The following is a 19,500-nucleotide window of genomic DNA, read 5'->3' as shown; positions in this document are numbered from 1 at the left end:
ATTACGCAAGATCAGGTCCGACTGCCGCCGCGCCATCCTCATCGCCCCAGACTGGCCGAGGAGGTCGTGGTACCCGGATCTGTGGCATCTCACGGTGGGTCAACCGTGGGCACTACCAGACCGTCCAGACTTACTGTCTCAAGGGCCATTTTTCCATCTGAATTCTGCGGCCCTCAACCTGACTGTGTGGCCATTGAGTCCTGGATCCTAGCGTCTTCAGGGTTATCTCAAGAGGTCATTGCCACTATGAGACAGGCCAGGAAACCAACGTCCGCCAAGATCTACCACAGGACGTGGAGGATCTTCTTATCCTGGTGCTCTGATCAGGGTTTTACTCCCTGGCCATTTGCCTTGCCCACTTTTCTGTCCTTCCTTCAATCCGGAATGGAAAAGGGTTTGTCTCTCGGCTCTCTTAAGGGACAAGTCTCGGCGCTCTCTGTGTTTTTTCAAAAGCGTCTAGCCAGGCTTCCGCAGGTCCGCACGTTCCTGCAGGGAGTTTGCCACATAGTCCCTCCTTACAAGCGTCCGCTAGAACCCTGGGATCTGAACAGGGTGCTAACGGCTCTTCAGAAACCACCTTTCGAGCCAATGAGAGATATTTCTCTTTCACGCCTTTTGCAGAAGGTGGTCTTCCTAGTGGCAGTCACATCACTTCGGAGAGTGTCTGAGCTAGCTGCACTGTCATGCAAAACCCCCTTCCTGGTGTTTCACCAGGACAAGGTGGTTCTGCGTCCGGTTCCGGAATTTCTCCCTAAGGTGGTATCCCCTTTTCATCTCAATCAGGATATCTCCTTACCTTCTTTTTGCCCTCATCCAGTTCACCAATGTGAAAAGGATTTGCACTTGTTAGATCTTGTGAGAGCACTTAGACTCTACATTTCTCGTACGGCGCCCCTGCGCCGCTCGGATGCGCTCTTTGTCCTTGTCGCTGGCCAGCGTAAAGGGTCGCAGGCTTCCAAGTCAACCTTGGCTCGGTGGATCAAGGAACCAATTCTTGAAGCCTACCGTTCTTCTGGGCTTCCGGTTCCTTCAGGGCTGAAAGCCCATTCTACCAGAGCCGTGGGTGCGTCCTGGGCATTGCGGCACCAGGCTACGGCTCAGCAGGTGTGTCAGGCGGCTACCTGGTCGAGTCTGCACACTTTCACGAAACACTATCAGGTGCATACCTACGCTTCGGCAGATGCCAGCCTAGGTAGGCGAGTCCTTCAGGCGGCGGTTGCCCACCTGTAGGAAGGGGCCGTTTTACGGCTCTATTACCGAGGTATTCTTTTACCCACCCAGGGACTGCTTTTGGACGTCCCAATTGTCTGGGTCTCCCAATGGAGCGACAAAGAAGAAGGGAATTTTGTTTACCGTAAATTCCTTTTCTTCTAGCTCCTATTGGGAGACCCAGCACCCGCCCCTGTTCCCTTCGGGCTGTTGTTCTTTTGTGTACACATGTTGTTCATGTTGAAATGTTCTGGGTTCATGGTTTTCAGTTCTCCGAACATCCTTCGGATTGAATTTACCTTAGACCAATTTATAAGTTTCCTCCTTCCTGCTTTTGCACCAAAACTGAGGAGCCCGTGATGCACGGGGGGGTGTATAGGCAGAGGGGAGGGGTTACACTTTTGAGTGTAATACTTTGTGTGGCCTCCGGAGGCAGAAGCTATACACCCAATTGTCTGGGTCTCCCAATAGGAGCTAGAAGAAAAGGAATTTACGGTAAGTAAACAAAATTCCCTTCTTCTCACTCCAGCAGCATTGCTCGTCTTCTTGTCTGTGCCAGCAGCAGCGCTACTGACCTGTGTGGAGCCGGTCACCGTTCCCTGCAGCATCACGATGTCCTCCTGTCTGCTTGCCCGCTGATGTGTGTCGAGAGCGGTGCACACAGGGATGATGACATTGCTGTGCGCGCTCTCTATGCACATCAGCGGGCAGGCAGAAAGGAGGACATCGTGATGCTGCAGGGGAACGGTGAGTATACCGTACTTATTCACTTTTTCCCCCCCGCGCTGATGATGATGCAGGGGGGGGGGGCGCGTCGGTGAATACAGCCGCACATGATAACTCCAGGCTGTAGTTGCCAGGGGTGATCACGCAGGCCGGCTCTCCCGCCCACCCTGTCAGCGCCTGCTTCAGCGCTGAGAGATGATGCGCTGAGAGATGATTGGCGGGAGGATGGGTGTGCATATGAAAAGAGCAGGCCCACGTGGTCACGGCAGGCACTGCTACAGTCTGCTCATGCCGCCGATGACCCGCTCCACCGCAGCACCCTCATTCCCCGCAGCCATGCCCTACATTCAGACTGTAAGACGCACCCCCCCACTTTCCCCCAACATTTCGGGGGGGAAAACGTGCATCTTATAGTCCGGAAAATATGGTAATTCACGAATTCCCAAGCTTCAGAGTACACTCTAGTCTTAAGGGTAGTTTTAGAGCCTTACATTTACTTGACTGCTTTATTTAGTTGGGAATAAATATTTGTTACAATCTTTATATATTCTTTCCAGTGACATGGACAAGCAGAAAAACACACTGATTGATGCTCTGAGTAAAAAAGGCGGCGCCTTGGCAGATAAGGTCCTCCACATGCAGTCTAAGGACGGCGCTGCTTCTTGTGATGCTGATGGAAGAGAAGATGATCTGGAGGTTGCAGTAGAAGCCTTAAATGAAACTTACTGGGAACTGACTAAATGGGCTGATATCTATGACTCGAAGGTAATGTTTTATATATGGTATATGCTGCAGCTTGGAGGGTTCCTTATCCATAATGGGTTTTTTTTTTTAAAGGGCACCTCCCATTTGAACACTGTTTTAGAGCAACTTTATAGGGTTTAAAAGAAGACTCAAATCCATCGAGCTCAACCTATACCCTAACATGTTGATCCCAAGAACTGTAAAAACCCCATTAGGCAAATACTAATATTCCCATTTCATTTGAAAAATTTCTTCCCAACCAATATATGGCAATCAAACTAGTTTCTGGGATCAGCATCCCTCATAGAATTTAATACTCATAACTAATATCTGTTAAAGAGAACCTCTCAGTTGTAATATGCACCCAGAACCATAAGCCGTTCTGGATGCATATTAGTGATTTCTGCCTAGCAGTTCCTGTAGTATGCAAATTCAAACACTGCACTCTCATTCAAGGTAAAGTAGAAAAAGAAACCAACAGATTAGTTTTTTTCAAAGTCAAAAATTTTTTTTTTGTATTTTATTTGTGAACAATTCAAGTGGAGGGGACGTTTCGACCTAAACGTAGGCCTTCTTCACGCCAATTTACACTCCTTAGAAGAAGAGAACTAATTCTTTAAGCTGAATACTGCAAGTGTAGATAAAGGAGAGGAAACCCCGGGTATTGTCTTTTTGTATAGTAGTCACAGAGAGCAAGTCCTGGATGGTATTAGTATAAGGTCTCACAGTGTGAGTATTCTGAAAAGGTTTGCAAGGGGCAGCCGTACAAGACTTGTGATCCCTTTGCATAAACCTACAATCCCTCATAAAATTTTTAATAATCAAATCAGCAAGTGTAAGGATGATATGAAGATCTGTCCAAGGTATATCATAATTCGTGGTAGTCCCAGAGTATGTCCTTTATTGGACTTCACATGGAGTTTTTTAATATAGCTTTCTTCGGCGCTCCATTGGGAGACCCAGACGATTGGGTGTATAGCACTGCCTCCGGAGGCCACACAAAGCAATTACACTAAAAAGTGTAAGGCCCCTCCCCTTCTGGCTATACACCCCCAGTGGGATCACTGGCTCACCAGTTTTCTGCTTTGTGCGAAGGAGGTCAGACATCCACGCATAGCTCCACTGTTTAGTCAGCAGTAGCTGCTGACTATGTCGGATGGAAGAAAAGAGGGCCCATATGGGGCCCCCAGCATGCTCCCTTCTTACCCCACTTGTGGTTTGTAAGGTTGAGGTACCCATTGCGGGTACGGAGGCTGGAGCCCACATGCTGTTTTCCTTCCCCATCCCCCTGAGGGGCTCTGAGGAAGTGGGATCTTACCGGCCTCCAAGCCCTGAGGCCGGGCTCCGTCCACAGACCCATTGAACCTGCTGGATAAGGAGCCGGGGTACCGTTCAGGGACAAGGCCCTGCAACTTTCAGGTACTCTGTGTCCCCGTACAGACAGGCACGCACACGCCAGACTTGCTGGGTGTGTTAGTGCGCCGGGGACAGTAGCGCTGCACGCTGGGGTTTGAGTCACAGCAGCTTAGCTGTGTGGATTCATGTGCTGGGAACTACCGCGCCGGCCACTCTCGGAGCGGCGGCGCGGCTGGGACTTGTAGTGCGCCGGGGACTTAGCGCCGACCGCGCTTTTACGGCGGCGGCGCTTATAAATTTAGTCCCCGGATTTTGCGGCCTAGCTCCGCTTCGTTCCCGCCCCCTCCCTGTCACTCAGGGAATGGGACAGACGCTGTGCAATCGTCAGCGCCGAGGGCTGGAGCCTTATTTACATGCTCCAGCCCTCTCACTAGGCACAGTGGGACGCAGGTTTCCCGCTTTTGGTCTGAGCACACCCAGGGCCCGCCCCCCCCTCCACAGGACGCCGGCAGCCATTCCTGCATGCAGTCTGGCTGGAGGACGGACACAGGCTCTGGGAGACCCAGACTAGGGATTTCTGGCGACCACACACCCGCGTTGGCGGGCGGTAAGCAGCACATTAGTGCTGGCCCCACTAGTGCCACAGTGTGTATTGGTGTACTTTTTCCTGTACCAGATATATAGATATATATACTGCACTGTACGGTCGCTTCTTGGCTGTATACCCCTATATTGCTCTGAGGAGACAGCAACATGTCATCCACAAAACGCAAGGGTGCCAAGGCACGGGCTGTATACACTGCTTGTACAGCATGTGGGGCTAATCTACCAGCAGGCTCCAACGACTCTCATTGTGTGCAATGTTCAGTCCCAGTGGCTCTTCGTCAGCCAGAGCATATGGTGGTGGTAGCCCAGGCTGAGACGCCTGTGAACCCTGCCCCGGTGTCGGGGACAGAATTTGCAGTCTTTGCTGATAAAATGTCTGTGACTATGACAAAAATCCTGGAGACCTTGCAGTCCAGGCCAGTTGCTCAGACCATGGACACTGCTGTGTCTATGTTCCCCGGTCCCCCTCAGTTGGAACTAATCCGTACTTCAAGGGGGTCCCAGGCATCACAGGCTGAGGGCTCTGACTCTGATGACAGTCCCAGGCCGCCTAAGCGAGCTCGCTGGGAGAGACCCTCCACGTCATCACGCGGGTCAGGGTCTCAGCGAGAAGGGTCTCTATATGATGAGACAGAGGTGGGTGATCAGGAGTCTGGTCCTGACACCGCACTCAATTTGGATACGCCAGATGGTGACGCCATGGTAAATGACCTTATAGCGGCCATCAATAGGCTGTTGGATATTTCTCCACCAGCCCCTTCAGCAGAGGAGGCAGCTGCCCAGCAGGAGAAATTCAATTTCCTGTATCCCAAGCGAAAATTGAGTACTTTTCTGGACCACTCTGACTTCAGAGAATCAATCCAGAAACACCATGCTTATCCGGACAAGCGTTTTTCCAAACGTATGAAGGATACACGTTATCCCTTTCCCCCTGACGTGGTCAAACGCTGGACCCAGTGTCCAAAAGTGGACCCTCCAATATCCAGACTTGCAGCTAGATCCTTAGTTGCAGTGGAGGATGGGGCTTCACTTAAAGATGCCAATGACAGACAGATGGACCTTTGGTTGAAATCTGTCTATGAAGCTATTGGCGCGTCGTTTGCTCCAGCATTCGCGGCCGTGTGGGCGCTCCAAGCTATTTCAGCTGGTCTGGCACAGGTGGACTCTTTCTTAAGTCCAGCAGTGCCGCAAGTGGCGTCATTAACTGCGCAAATGACTGCGTTTGCGACCTACGCTATCAATGCGGTACTAGACTCTACGAGCCGTACCTCAATGGCATCCGCCAACTCTGTCGTTTTGCGCAGAGCCTTGTGGTTAAAAGAATGGAAAGCAGATTCTGCTTCTAAAAAATGTTTAACCAGCTTGCCATTATCTGGAGACAGACTGTTTGGTGAGCAATTGGCGGAAATCATTAAACAGTCCAAAGGTAAGGACTCTTCCTTACCCCAGCCCAGATCCAGCAAACCTCAACAGAGGAAGTGGCAGTCAAAGTTTCGGTCCTTTCAAGGCTCGGGCAAGCCCCAATTCTCCTCGTCCAAAGGGACTCAGAAAGAGCAAAGGAGCTCTGATTCCTGGCGGACCCACTCACGCCCCAAGAAAGCAACCGGAGGTACCGCTTCCAAGGCGGCTGCCTCATGACTTTCGGCCGCCTCCCTCCGCATCCTCGGTCGGTGGCAGGCTCTCCCGCTTTTGCGACATTTGGCTGCCACAGGTCAAAGACCGGTGGGTAACAGACATTTTGTCTCACGGGTACAGGATAGAGTTCAGTTCTCGTCCTCCGCCTCGGTTCTTCAGAACTTCCCCACATCCCGACCGAGCAGATGCCCTTCTGCAGGCGGTGCATTCTCTAAGAGCAGAAGGAGTGGTGGTCCCTGTTCCTCTTCGGGAACAAGGACAAGGTTTTTACTCCAATCTCTTTGTGGTGCCAAAAAAGGACGGCTCATTCCGTCCTGTTCTGGACCTAAAACTGCTCAACAAGCATGTGAACGCCAGGCGGTTCCGGATGGAATCCCTCCGCTCAGTCATTGCCTCAATGTCTCAAGGAGATTTCCTAGCATCAATAGACATCAAAGATGCTTATCTCCACGTGCCGATTGCTACAGAGCACCAACGCTTTCTACGCTTCGTGATAGGAGACGACCATCTTCAGTTCGTAGCTCCGCCATTTGGTCTGGCGACAGCCCCACGGGTGTTCACCAAGGTCATGGCGGCAGTGGTAGCAGTCTTGCACTCTCAGGGACACTCTGTGATCCCTTACTTGGACGATCTACTTGTCAAGGCACCCTCTCAGGAGGCATGCCAACTCAGCCTGAATGTTGCACTGGAGACTCTCCAGACGTTCGGGTGGATCATCAACTTCTCAAAGTCAAATCTGTTACCGACCCAATCACTGACGTATCTTGGCATGGAGTTTCATACTCTCTCAGCGATAGTGAAACTTCCGCTGGACAAGCAGCGGTCACTACAGACTGGGGTGCAGGCTCTCCTTCAAAGTCAGTCGCACTCCTTAAGACGCCTCATGCACTTCCTCGGGAAGATGGTGGCGGCAATAGAGGCGGTTCCGTTTGCGCAGTTTCATCTGCGCCCACTTCAATGGGACATTCTCCGCCAATGGGACGGGAAGTCAACATCCCTGGACAGGAAAGTCTCCCTTTCCCAGACGGCCAAGGACTCTCTGCAGTGGTGGCTTCTTCCCACCTCATTATCACAGGGAAGATCCTTCCTACCACCATCCTGGGCGGTGGTCACGACAGACGCGAGTCTGTCAGGGTGGGGAGCAGTTTTTCTCCACCACAGGGCTCAGGGTACGTGGACTCAGCAGGAGTCCACCCTTCAGATCAATGTTCTGGAAATCAGAGCAGTGTATCTTGCCCTACTAGCCTTCCAGCAGTGGCTGGAAGGAAGGCAGATCCGAATTCAGTCGGACAACTCCACAGCGGTGGCATACATCAACCACCAAGGGGGGACACGCAGTCGGCAAGCCTTCCAGGAAGTCCGGCGGATTCTGATGTGGGTGGAAGCCACGGCCTCCACCATATCCGCAGTTCACATCCCCGGCGTAGAAAACTGGGAAGCAGACTTCCTCAGTCGCCAGGGCATGGACGCAGGGGAATGGTCCCTTCACCCGGACGTGTTTCAGGAAATCTGTCGCCGCTGGGGAAGGCCGGACGTCGACTTAATGGCGTCCCGGCACAACAACAAGGTCCCAACCTTCATGGCACGGTCTCGCGATCACAGAGCTCTGGCGGCAGACGCCTTAGTGCAAGATTGGTCGCAGTTCCGGCTCCCTTATGTGTTTCCACCTCTGGCACTCTTGCCCAGGGTGCTACGCAAGATCAGATCCGACTGCAGCCGCGTCATACTCGTCGCCCCAGACTGGTCAAGGAGGGCGTGGTATCCGGATCTGTGGCATCTCACGGTCGGCCAACCGTGGGCACTACCAGACCGACCAGACTTGCTGTCCCAAGGGCCGTTTTTCCATCGGAATTCTGCGGCCCTGAACCTGACTGTGTGGCCATTGAGTCCTGGATCCTAGCGTCTTCAGGATTATCCCAAGGGGTCGTTGCCACCATGAGACAGGCTAGGAAGCCCACGTCCGCTAAGATCTACCACAGAACGTGGAGGATATTCTTATCCTGGTGCTCTGCTCAGGGAGTGTCTCCCGGGCCATTTGCATTGCCTACATTTCTTTCTTTCCTGCAATCTGGGTTAGAAAAAGGTTTGTCGCTCGGCTCCCTTAAAGGGCAAGTCTCGGCGCTATCCGTCTTTTTTCAGAAGCATCTAGCACGACTTTCTAAGGTACGCACGTTCCTGCAGGGGGTTTGTCATATCGTACCCCCGTACAGGCGGCCGTTAGATCCATGGGATCTGAACAGAGTACTGGTTGCCCTCCAGAAGCCGCCCTTCGAACCTCTGAGGGAGGTTTCACTTTCTAGACTATCACAGAAAGTGGCTTTTCTGGTAGCGATCACATCTCTTCGGAGAGTGTCTGAGCTAGCAGCGCTGTCATCCAAGGCTCCCTTCCTGGTCTTCCACCAGGACAAGGTAGTGCTGCGCCCCATTCAGGAGTTTCTCCCGAAGGTGGTATCCTCTTTTCATCTTAATCAGGATATCTCTTTGCCTTCTTTTTGTCCTCATGCAGTTCATCGCTATGAGAAGGATTTACATTTGTTAGATCTGGTGAGAGCACTCAGAATCTACATTTCCCGCACGGCGCCCCTGCGCCGTTCGGATGCACTCTTTGTCCTTGTCGCTGGTAAGCGCAAAGGGTCGCAGGCTTCCAAGGCCACCCTGGCTCGATGGATCAAAGAACCAATTCTTGAAGCCTACCGTTCTGCTGGGCTTCCGGTTCCATCAGGGCTGAAGGCCCATTCTACCAGAGCCGTGGGTGCGTCCTGGGCATTACGGCACCAGGCTACGGCTCAGCAGGTGTGCCAGGCAGCCACCTGGTCGAGTCTGCACACTTTCACCAAACATTATCAGGTGCATACCTATGCTTCGGCGGACGCCAGCCTAGGTAGAAGAGTCCTGCAGGCGGCAGTTGCCTCCCCGTAGGGGAGGGCTGTCTTTGCAGCTCTAACATGAGGTATTTCTTTACCCACCCAGGGACAGCTTTTGGACGTCCCAATCGTCTGGGTCTCCCAATGGAGCGCCGAAGAAGAAGGGAATTTTGTTACTTACCGTAAATTCCTTTTCTTCTAGCTCCTATTGGGAGACCCAGCACCCGCCCTGTTGTCCTTCGGGATTTTTGGTTGTTTTTCGGGTACACATGTTGTTCATGTTGAATGGTTTTCAGTTCTCCGACGTTACTTCGGAGTGAATTTGTTTAAACCAGTTATTGGCTTTCCTCCTTCTTGCTTTTGCACTAAAACTGGTGAGCCAGTGATCCCACTGGGGGTGTATAGCCAGAAGGGGAGGGGCCTTACACTTTTTAGTGTAATTGCTTTGTGTGGCCTCCGGAGGCAGTGCTATACACCCAATCGTCTGGGTCTCCCAATAGGAGCTAGAAGAAAAGGAATTTACGGTAAGTAACAAAATTCCCTTCTTTCATATGTGATGAATCAAATCCTATGATTTGTAGTCCCTTAGGACAGTAGTGATTATTTAAAGCCACGTGCTGCAAGGAATTGTTGACAGGAGATTTGCTAACATCTGTATAGTCCTCATTCAGTGAGTATATAAGAAGGGGGGTTGAGGGTCCCTCTGGTGTGCAGTCTTCCCAGACTGTGGCAAAATGCCGCATTTTGCCACAGTCTGGGAAGACTGCACACCAGAGGGACCCTCAACCCCCCTTCTTCTTATATACTCACTGAATGAGGACTATACAGATGTTAGCAAATCTCCTGTCAACAATTCCTGTGTCGGCGGTGCTGTTAAGGTTGATTCCAAGGCTGGAGCCTTACATGCCGTGCTCCTTCACCATCCCTCCTGGGCTCTGGCTTGAAGTGGGAGCCAGCACGGTTCTCCATGCTTGGCAGGAGACCGGTCTCCATCCGCAGCCCTTCAGGATCCTGCTGGACCGGAGCACTCATCCCCAGGGACTTGGAACCCTGCGTCTCAGCAAGCTAAGTACCTGAGACGTTTATATATTGGGGGTCCCTGTACTTTATCGTTGTGGGAGAGTGTGCTGAGTGTATTTTGTGACATTTCCGGCGGGTTCTCTGGCTGTCGCCTGAGAACCGCGCCGATGGTGCCTGCGCGCCGGCCGCACCGCTCAAATTTAGGCCCCGGCTTCGCCGGAGGCCTAGTTTCGGTTTCACTGCCCTCGCATGTCATTCATGCAGAGGGACAGCGCGGCTCCGCCCAGCGGCCGTTCTGCATAGGGGAGAGACACTCCTCATTGAGTACATGTCTCCTCCCCTATAAGTCTCTCTCTATGGCCCTCCAGATCCCGCTCCCAGAGTGAGTCCCGCCCCCTCTCTTCGCTCCGGCGGCCATTTTCTCAGCGTTTTCCCTGCGATCAGCACTGGTCTGCAGCATCCCTGCTGAGGTGCTTGGGGGTCCGGGCTTCGGGATCTGGAGGGCACACAACACCGCTCCAGCGGTCTGGTAAGCCACAACCTCTGGTTGTGGACCTCTGTATATACTCTATGGGGGTCATTCTGGCAGAGCCCCCACTCCAGCAGCATGTCTCACACGAGGAGCAAGGCTCCAAAGCTGTTTTCAGTATGCACTGCATGTAAGCTCCTACTGCCGGAACAGAGGACCTATCCACATTGTGATGCCTGCTCTAACCTGACGATGCCTCAGCCTGGAATCGCACCCCCAGGGGTCTCTCAGGCTGCTCCGGCTCCTGTGGCTGAACCCCCGGCTTGGGTAGAATCCTTATCTAGGTCTATCTCCCAGTCTTTTGCTGACTCCATGGGACATCTGTCCAGGACTTTGCGGAGCATGCATCAGCCCCCTTCACAGGGTGCCTCTGCTGCTAGGTCTCTCTGAGGACCGGAGCTCACAGAGGATTCATCATCTGGTCCCAGACCCCGTCCTTCTAAGAGGAGACGCAGGGCTCCCTCTCCTTCCTCGTCCCGCGGCTCTGTTTCAGAAGCTGACTCGCAGGACGAGGAGGATGCCTTTACATGGGGCTCGGAGACTAACTCCATGTGCCCCATTGATCTGTCCGAAAGTGACTCAGATGTTAGTGATTTGATTGCGTCCATTAATTCTGTACTGGATCTCAATCCGCCAGTATCAGAGGAACAACCCTCTCTGGCAGAAAAGCACCAGTTTACCTCGCCTAAGAGGACAAAGAGTGTGTTCTTTAACCACTCCAGTTTTCAGGCCGCTGTGACCAAGCCCAGGGCCTGCCCTGACAAACGCTTCCCAAAGCGTTGTTCTGATGACAGTTTTCACTTTCCACCTGAGGGGGTCAAGGAGTGGGCTCATTCACCAAAGGTAGACCCCCTGGTGTCTAGACTCTCAGCCCGGACCGTTGTATCAGTGGCTGATCGCACCTCTCTTAAGGATTCCACTGACCGCCAGGTTGACCTTCTGGCCAAATCTGTATATGAGGCGGCAGGGGCCTCGTTCTCCCCGACTTTTGCAGCAGTGTGGGCTCTCAAAGCCATCTCTGCTTCTCTAGAGGAGATGCATTCCCTCACCAAGGAATCTATGCCTGAGATGGTTACCTTAACTGCTCAGGCTTCAGCTTTTTCATCCTATGCCATGTCTGCAATGCTGGAGGCTTCTCACCGCACTGCGATGGCTTCGGCTAATTCCCTCGCTATCCGCAGGATCTTGTGGCTTCGAGAGTGGAAGGCAGATGCTTCTTCAAAAATGTACCTTGCTGGACTCCCCTTGCTGGGTCCCGGCTGTTCGGTGAACAGCTGGATGAAATTATTAAGGAAGCTACTGGCGGGAAGAGTACTTCCATGCCACAAACCAAAACCAGGAAACCTGTCCAGGGTAGGAATCAGTCGAGGTTTCGTTCCTTTCGTTCCTCCAACTGGTCGTCCTCTAAGCCCTCGGCCTCGTCCGCTAACTCAGCCAAGGACCAAAAATCCAACTGGCGCACAAAAGCGCGTCCACAGAAGACCGCAGGAGCGGCTGCCACTAAAGCAGCCTCCTCTTGACTATCTGTCCGCGCCAGCAACGTCCTTAGTCGGTAGCAGGCTCTCCCACTTTGGCGACGCGTGGTTTCAACACGTCTCCGATCAGTGGGTGCGGGATATCATCTCCCACGGCTACAGGATAGAATTCTCTTCCAGCCCGCCAAACAGATTTTTTCTGTCAACTCCCCCCTGCTCCAAGGCCGCTGCCTTCTCTCAGGCTGTGGCATTCTTGCAGGCCAACGGAGTAATTGTACCGGTTCCCGCCCGGGAACGGTTCAGAGGTTTCTACTCAAATCTCTTCCTAGTCCCCAAAAAGGACGGGTCCTTCCGGCCCATCCTGGATCTCAAGCTTCTCAACAAGCATGTTCAGGTGCGGCATTTTCGCATGGAGTCTCTGCGGTCAGTCATTGCCTCAATGACCCAAGGGGATTTCCTGGCATCCATCGACATCAGAGATGCCTATCTGCATGTGCCAATTGCAGTTTCTCACTAGCGTTTGCTACGTTTTGCAATCGGAGAGGAACATTTCCAATTCGTGGCTCTCCCCTTCGGGTTAGCCACGGCCCCTCGGGTATTCACCAAGGTCATGGCAGCAGTGGTTGCGGTTCTGCACCTCCAGGAGTTGGCAGTGATTCCTTACCTGGACGACCTTCTTGTCAAGGCTTCATCCAGCGCAGACTGTCAGCGGAGTGTCTCGCTCACTCTCTCCACTCTAGCCCAATTCGGGTGCCTTGTCAATCTGCCCAAATCCACTCTGACTCCGACCCAGAGGCTCACGTACTTAGGGATGCAGTTCGAGACTCTGCCGGCTCTTGTGAAGTTGCCCTTAATCAAACAGCAGTCCCTCCAACTGGCGATGCGCTCTCTGCTGAGGCCCCGCCATTATTCCATCAGGCACCTGATGCAGGTGCTGGGTCAGATGGTGGCGTCAATGGAGGCTGTTCCCTTTGCCCAGTTCCATCTGCGTCCTCTGCAGCTGGACATTCTCCGCTGTTGGGACAAGCGGCCTTCCTCCTTGCACAGGTTAGTGGCTCTGTCGCCACAGACCAGGAGATCTCTTCAGTGGTGGCTTCGGCCCCTCTCTCTGTCCCAGGGGCGCTCCTTCCTGGTCCCGTCCTGGGTGATTCTCACCACGGATGACAGTCTATCCGGCTGGGGAGCGGTATGTCTCCACCACCGAGCGCAGGGCACTTGGACTCCATCCGAGTCAGCCCTCTCGATCAATGTGCTGGAAACCAGAGCCGTGCTTCTGGCTCTCCTAGCTTTTCACCACTTATTAGCGGGCAAGCACATCCGAGTCCAGTCAGACAACGCGACAGCGGTTGCCTACATCAATCACCAAGGCGGGACACGCAGCCGCCTGGCAATGTGGGAGGTACAACGCATCCTTCAATGGGCGGAGGACTCCAAGTCCACCATATCCGCAGTCCACATCCCAGGCGTGGAAAACTGGGAGGCAGATTATCTCAGCCGTCAAACCGTGGACAGTGGCGAGTGGTCCCTGCATCCGGCAGTGTTTCAGTCAATCTGCCGCAAGTGGGGCACTCCGGACGTGGACCTAATGGCATCCCGTCACAACAACAAGGTTCCGGTTTACGTGGCTCGCTCCCACGATCCTCAGGCATTCGCCTTGGACGCTCTGGTTCAAGACTGGTCCCAGTTTCGTCTGTCCTACGTGTTTCCCCCTCTAGCACTCTTGCCCAGAGTTCTGCACAAGATCAGACTGGAGGGCCGTCAAGTCATTCTCATTGCTCCGGACTGGCCCAGGCGAGCTTGGTACCCAGACCTGCTCCATCTGTCCGTAGAGGTGCCGTGGCATCTTCCAGACCTTCCAGACCTTCTCTCACAAGGTCCGTTTTTCCGCCAGAATTCTGCGGCTCTCAGATTGATGGCGTGGCTCTTGAGTCCTGGATCTTGACGGCTTCTGGTATCCCCCCTGAGGTCATCTCCACTATGACTCGGGCCCGTAAGTCTTCCTCTGCCAAGATCTATCACAGGACTTGGAAGATTTTCCTGTCCTGGTGTCGCTCTTCCGGCCATCCTCCTTGGCCTTTTTCCTTGCCGACCCTTTTGTCCTTTCTACAGTCCGGTCTGCAGCTGGGACTGTCCCTCAACTCTCTCAAGGGACAAGTCTCGGCTCTGTCAGTGCTTTTCCAGCGGCGTATCGCCCGGCTGGCTCAGATCCGCACCTTCTTGCAGGACGCGTCTCACATCATTCCGCCTTACCGGCGGCCCTTGGATCCCTGGGACCTCAATTTGGTTCTCATGGTTTTGCAGAAACCCCCCCTTTGAGCCTCTTAGGGAGGTTTCTTTGTTTCGTCTTTCACAGAAAGTGGTCTTTCTAATGGCCATAACTTCCTTCAGGAGAGTCTCTGATTTGGCTGCGCTCTCTTCGGAGTCACCTTTTTTGGTTTTTCATCAAGACAAGGTGGTTCTCCGTCCGACTCCGGATTTTCTTCCTAAGGTGGTCTCTCCTTTCCACCTTAACCAGGACATTACCCTACCTTCCTTTTTGTCCGGCTCCTGTTCGCTTTGAAAAAGCGTTGCATACTTTGGATCTGGTGCGTGCTCTCCGGTTCTATGTGTCTCGCACCGCTGCTCTTGGGCGGTGCACCTCTTTTTGTGCCAACCACAGGTCGGCGTAAGGGCCTCTCTGCTTCTAAGCCGACCTTAGCCCGTTGGATTAGGTCGGCCATTTCGGATGCCTACCAGTGTTCTGAGGTGCCTCCCCCGCCGGGGATCAAGGCACACTCGACCAGAGCTGTCGGTGCCTCTTGGGCTTTCAGGCACCAGGCTACGGCTCAGCAGGTCTGTCAGGCTGCCACTTGGACTAGCCTGCATACCTTTTCAAAGCACTACCAAGTGCATGCTCATGCTTCGGCAGATGCGAGCTTGGGCAGACGCATCCTTCAGGCGGCTGTCGCCCATTTGTGAAGTTAGGGTCCGCCTACTTCTTAGTTTTTTTGTTTATTCCCACCCATGGACTGCTTTGAGACGTCCCATTGTCTGGGTCTCCCATAGGAACGATAAAGAAAAAGAGAATTTTGTTTACCGTAAATTCTTTTTCTTATAGTTCCGTATTGGGAGACCCAGCACCCTCCCTGTTGCCTGTTGGCAATTTCTTGTTCCGCGTGTTATCACCGGCTGTTGTCGTGGACAGAGTCTCCGGTTGTTCCGGTTCTTGCTCTGTTTTTACTTGTGGGTGGCTATTCTCCTTCAGCTTTTGCACTAAACTGGCTAGATCTGGTTCTCCAGGGGGTGTATAAGCTCAGAGGGAGGAGCTACACGTTTGAGTGTAGTACTTTGTGTGTCCTCCGGAGGCAGAAGCTATACACCCATTGTCTGGGTCTCCCAATACGGAACTATAAGAAAAAGAATTTACGGTAAGTAAACAAAATTCTCTTTTTCCTCTCCTTTATCTACACTTGCAGTATTCAGCTTAAAGAATTAGTTCTCTTCTTCTATGGAGTGTAAATTGGCGTGAAGAAGGCCTACGTTTAGGTCGAAACGTCCCCTCCACTTGAATTGTTCACAAATAAAATACAAAAAAATGTTTTGACTTTGAAAAAAACGAATCTGTTGGTTTCTTTTTCTACTTTACCTTGAATGAGCGTGCAGTGTTTGAATTTGCATACTATAGTCTGGACCCTGGTCCACTCACTAGCACCTCAAACCCTTTTCATTTATTGCTGTGTGCACACTCTATACCTCTAGTCTAGCAGTTCCTATATACACTAGCACAGAAAAACAGAGATTTCGAAAAAGTATTTCTAAAGAATGTTTATTATATACTAATGAAGCCAGGGACTACTCACAACGGCAAGGGTTTTCTTGGCTGGTCGACCCCCTTAGCATGGTGGCACACCCCTGTGGGCATACTAACATGCTAATGAATGCGACACCGCACATACCTCAGTCTTGATGGCAGCTGACGGAGCGCACTGCTCATGATCCGGAATCCCCGGGACTTCCGGTCTTGCGCACTATACTACTGAAGCTGGGAAGCATCAGTTTAGTGTGCATGCATCCTCCGCTGGCCGCCATGAAGAGTGAGGTATATGTGGAGAAGCTGCGCATTCATTAGCCAGTTAGTACGCCCATAAGGGCATGCTAACATGCTATGTGGGCTAGCTAGCTGAGAAAACTCGCATCCTTGCGACTAGTCTTGGGCCTCATTAGCATATAATAAAATCTTTAGAAATACTTTTTCGAAAGATCTCTTTATCTACGCTAGTGTACAGTGGGTATGGAAAGTATTCAGACCCTTTTAAATTTTTCACTGTTTCATTGGAGCCATTTAATTCAAAAAACTTCATTTTTTCTTCTAATTAATGTACACTCTGCACCCCATCTTGTCAGGGAAAAAAAAATGACGTTTTTGCAAATTAAACAAGAATAACTGAAATATCACATGGTCATAAGTATTCAAACCCTTTGCACAGACATTCATATTTAAGTCACATGCTGTCCATTTCCTTGTGATCTTCCTTGAGATGGATCAACTCCTTCATTGGAGTCCAGCTGTGTTTAATTAAACTGATAGGTGTGTGCCTTTCCAAATGAATTTCTATCTATATAAGACCTCACAGTACATGTCAGACCTAATGAGAACCATGAGGTCAAAGGAACTGCCCAAGGAGCTTAGAGACAGAATTGTGGCAAGGCACAGATCTGGCCAAGAGTACAAGAGAACTTCTATAGTACTCAAGGTTCCTAAATGAAAGACGTTTGGGACCACCAGAACTCTTCCTAGACCTGGCCATCCATCCAAACTGAGCAATCGTGGGAGAAGAGCCTTGGTGAGAGAGGTAAAGAAGAACCCTAAGATCACTGTGGCTGAGCTCCAGAGATGCAGTAGAGAGATGGGAGAAAGTTCCACAAAGTCAGCTATCATTTTAGGCCCTCCACCAGTCGGGCCTTAATGGCAGAGTGGCCCGATGGAAGCCTCTCCTCAGTGCAAAACATATGAAAGCCAGCATAGAGTTTGCAAAAAAACACATGTAGCACTCCCAGACCAGAGAAATAAGATTCTCTGGTCTGATGAAACGACAATACTTCTAAGCAGTATGTGTGGAGAAAACCAGGCACTGCTAATCACCTGCCCAATACAATCCCAACAGTGAAACATGGTGGTGGCCGCATCATGCTATGATGGTGTTTTTCACCTGCAGGAACAGGACGACTGGTTGCAATTGAAGGAAAGATGAATGCGGCCAAGTACAGAGATATCCTGGAATAAACCTCTTCCACAGTGCTCTGGACCTCAGACTTGGCTGAAGGTTCACCTTTCAACAAGACAATGACCCTAAGCACACAGCTAAAATGACAAAGGAGTGGCTTCAGAACAACTCTGTGACCATTCTTGACTGGCCCAGCCAGAGCCCTGACCTAAACCCAATTGAGCATCTCTGTAGTGACCTGAAAATGGCTGTCCACCAACGTTCACCATCCAACCTGATGGAACTGGAGAGGATCTGCAAGAATAATGGCAGAGGAGCCCCAAATCCAGGTGTGAAAAACTTGTTGCATCATTCCCAAGAAGACTCATGGCTGCACTAGCTCAAAAGGTACTTCTACTCAATACTGAGCAAAGGGTCTGAATACTTATGACCTTGGGATATTTCAGGTTTTTCTTGTTTAATAAATTGGCAAAGATTTCTAGATTTCTGGGTTGTTTTTTTCTTTAAGATGTGGTGCAGTGTAGATTGAGAAAAAAGAGCTTTTTTTGAATTTACCAAATGACTGCAATAAAACAAAGAGTGAAAAATTTAAAGGGGTCTGAATACTTTCCGTACCCACTGTATACAGGGACGGTTAGACCGGGATTAGCAATGTGCACCCAGACCTGCTTGTGGTTCTGGGTGCATATTGCACCTGACAGGTTCCCTTTAAGAAAGGCATCCAGGCCCTCTTTGAACGTTCGTGAATCAACCATTGCAGCAGGTGGCAAGAGTTCCATCATTTCACTGCTCTTAAAGTAAAGAATCACTGTCCGTAATGATTTTTCCTCTAGACGTAGTGGATGCTCCATTGTCCCAGTCGCAGGCCTAGGTGTAAACACAGAATTAGAAAGATCTCTGTACTATCCCCTCATATATTTACACATTGTAATTGTTTGACCCTATTTCTTCATTTTTCCAAGCTGAATAATTCCAGATTTTCTAACTGCTCTTGATACTGCAGTCCACCCATTCACTTAAAGGGACGGTCCACTCCTGGACAACGCCTGCTTAGTTGCTTGAGTGCTCCGTGCACAGACATTCAGTCTTTGAGCGCAGATCCTTCCTAGAACTCCAATGCAGCTTCTTAGAGAATGAAGTGGGCAGCTAAAACAGTACGTTCAGCATTGTGCTTGAGAGAGAAGAAAGCAAAAGGAGGTGCTGGAGTATATTACAGACATGCTGGAGCTTGAAGGGCTGATCAATACATAAACGAGGAGATATTACTCTCTACACAAAATAAATGTGAATTATAGTACTTTAGTCTGTTAACTAGTCCTATTAAATAGACATGTCTCTATGCTCTAATTATACAGAAGGTTTTATTTCTACAAATCTCAATGATTTTCTGTTGAAGGTTTTACCATTTGTCTATAAACACGCCTTGGCAAATAAATTATATGGACGAGGTATAAAATCAGCAACAAAGCTTGCAGAGGAGAAGCCAACGAAGGAAAACTGGAAAAACTGTGTCCAGGTGAGTTAGCTTCCTTTCCCCATGGGCTTTGATCAGTTTTCAATAGAACAATGGCCCTTATAGGATAATCTAGTAAGGGTCACCTTCATGGAAGAATAATATTAAGGCCAGAGTCACACTTGCGAGTGCCTTGCGTGTAACTCGCGCGAGTCTCTCATTGAATCACCCAGCATGTGTTTTTTTGGGTTTTTTTTACCCATTCATTTTCTCTTAGTAAGTTTTGGTCCAGTTTGGGGAAAAAAAAAATATGGCTTTTGAATGAAACCTATGATAAATCTGAAAAATCCAGCTTTTCTTTGTCGCTCCATTGGGAGACCCAGACAATTGGGTGTATAGCTTCTGCCTCCGGAGGCCACACAAAGTATTACACTTTAAAAAGTGTAACCCCTCCCCTCTGCCTATACACCCTCCCGTGCATCACGGGCTCCTCAGTTTTATGCTTTGTGTGGAAGGAGGCACACATCCACTCATGCATTCTCAGATTAGTTATATCGGTTGGAAGAAAAGAGGACACCCACGGGGCCCCCGGCATGTTCCCTTCTCACCCCACTATGTCGGCGGTGCTGTTAAGGTTGAGGTACCCATTGCGGGTACAAAGGCCGGAGCCTCATGCCGT

General features: G+C 51.0%; 1 protein-coding gene across 4 annotated transcripts in view; it reads left to right on the top strand.

Annotated features, from left to right (window-relative positions):
* TPP2 (tripeptidyl peptidase 2) overlaps nucleotides 1-19,500 on the top strand; it is a 252,335-nt gene that overhangs the window by 206,054 nt on the left and 26,781 nt on the right. For all 4 annotated transcript variants that reach the window (XM_075336693.1, XM_075336691.1, XM_075336694.1 and 1 more), the window contains 2 exons: nucleotides 2,493-2,700; nucleotides 18,765-18,884. In XM_075336693.1, the coding sequence (XP_075192808.1) occupies nucleotides 2,493-2,700; nucleotides 18,765-18,884 (328 nt within the window). The remainder of the gene's footprint in view (nucleotides 1-2,492; nucleotides 2,701-18,764; nucleotides 18,885-19,500) is intronic.

Source organism: Anomaloglossus baeobatrachus, chromosome 2 (genome assembly GCF_048569485.1).
Source record: "Anomaloglossus baeobatrachus isolate aAnoBae1 chromosome 2, aAnoBae1.hap1, whole genome shotgun sequence".
Lineage (NCBI taxonomy): Eukaryota > Metazoa > Chordata > Amphibia > Anura > Aromobatidae > Anomaloglossus > Anomaloglossus baeobatrachus.
This window is presented reverse-complemented; position numbering and strand designations above follow the sequence as displayed.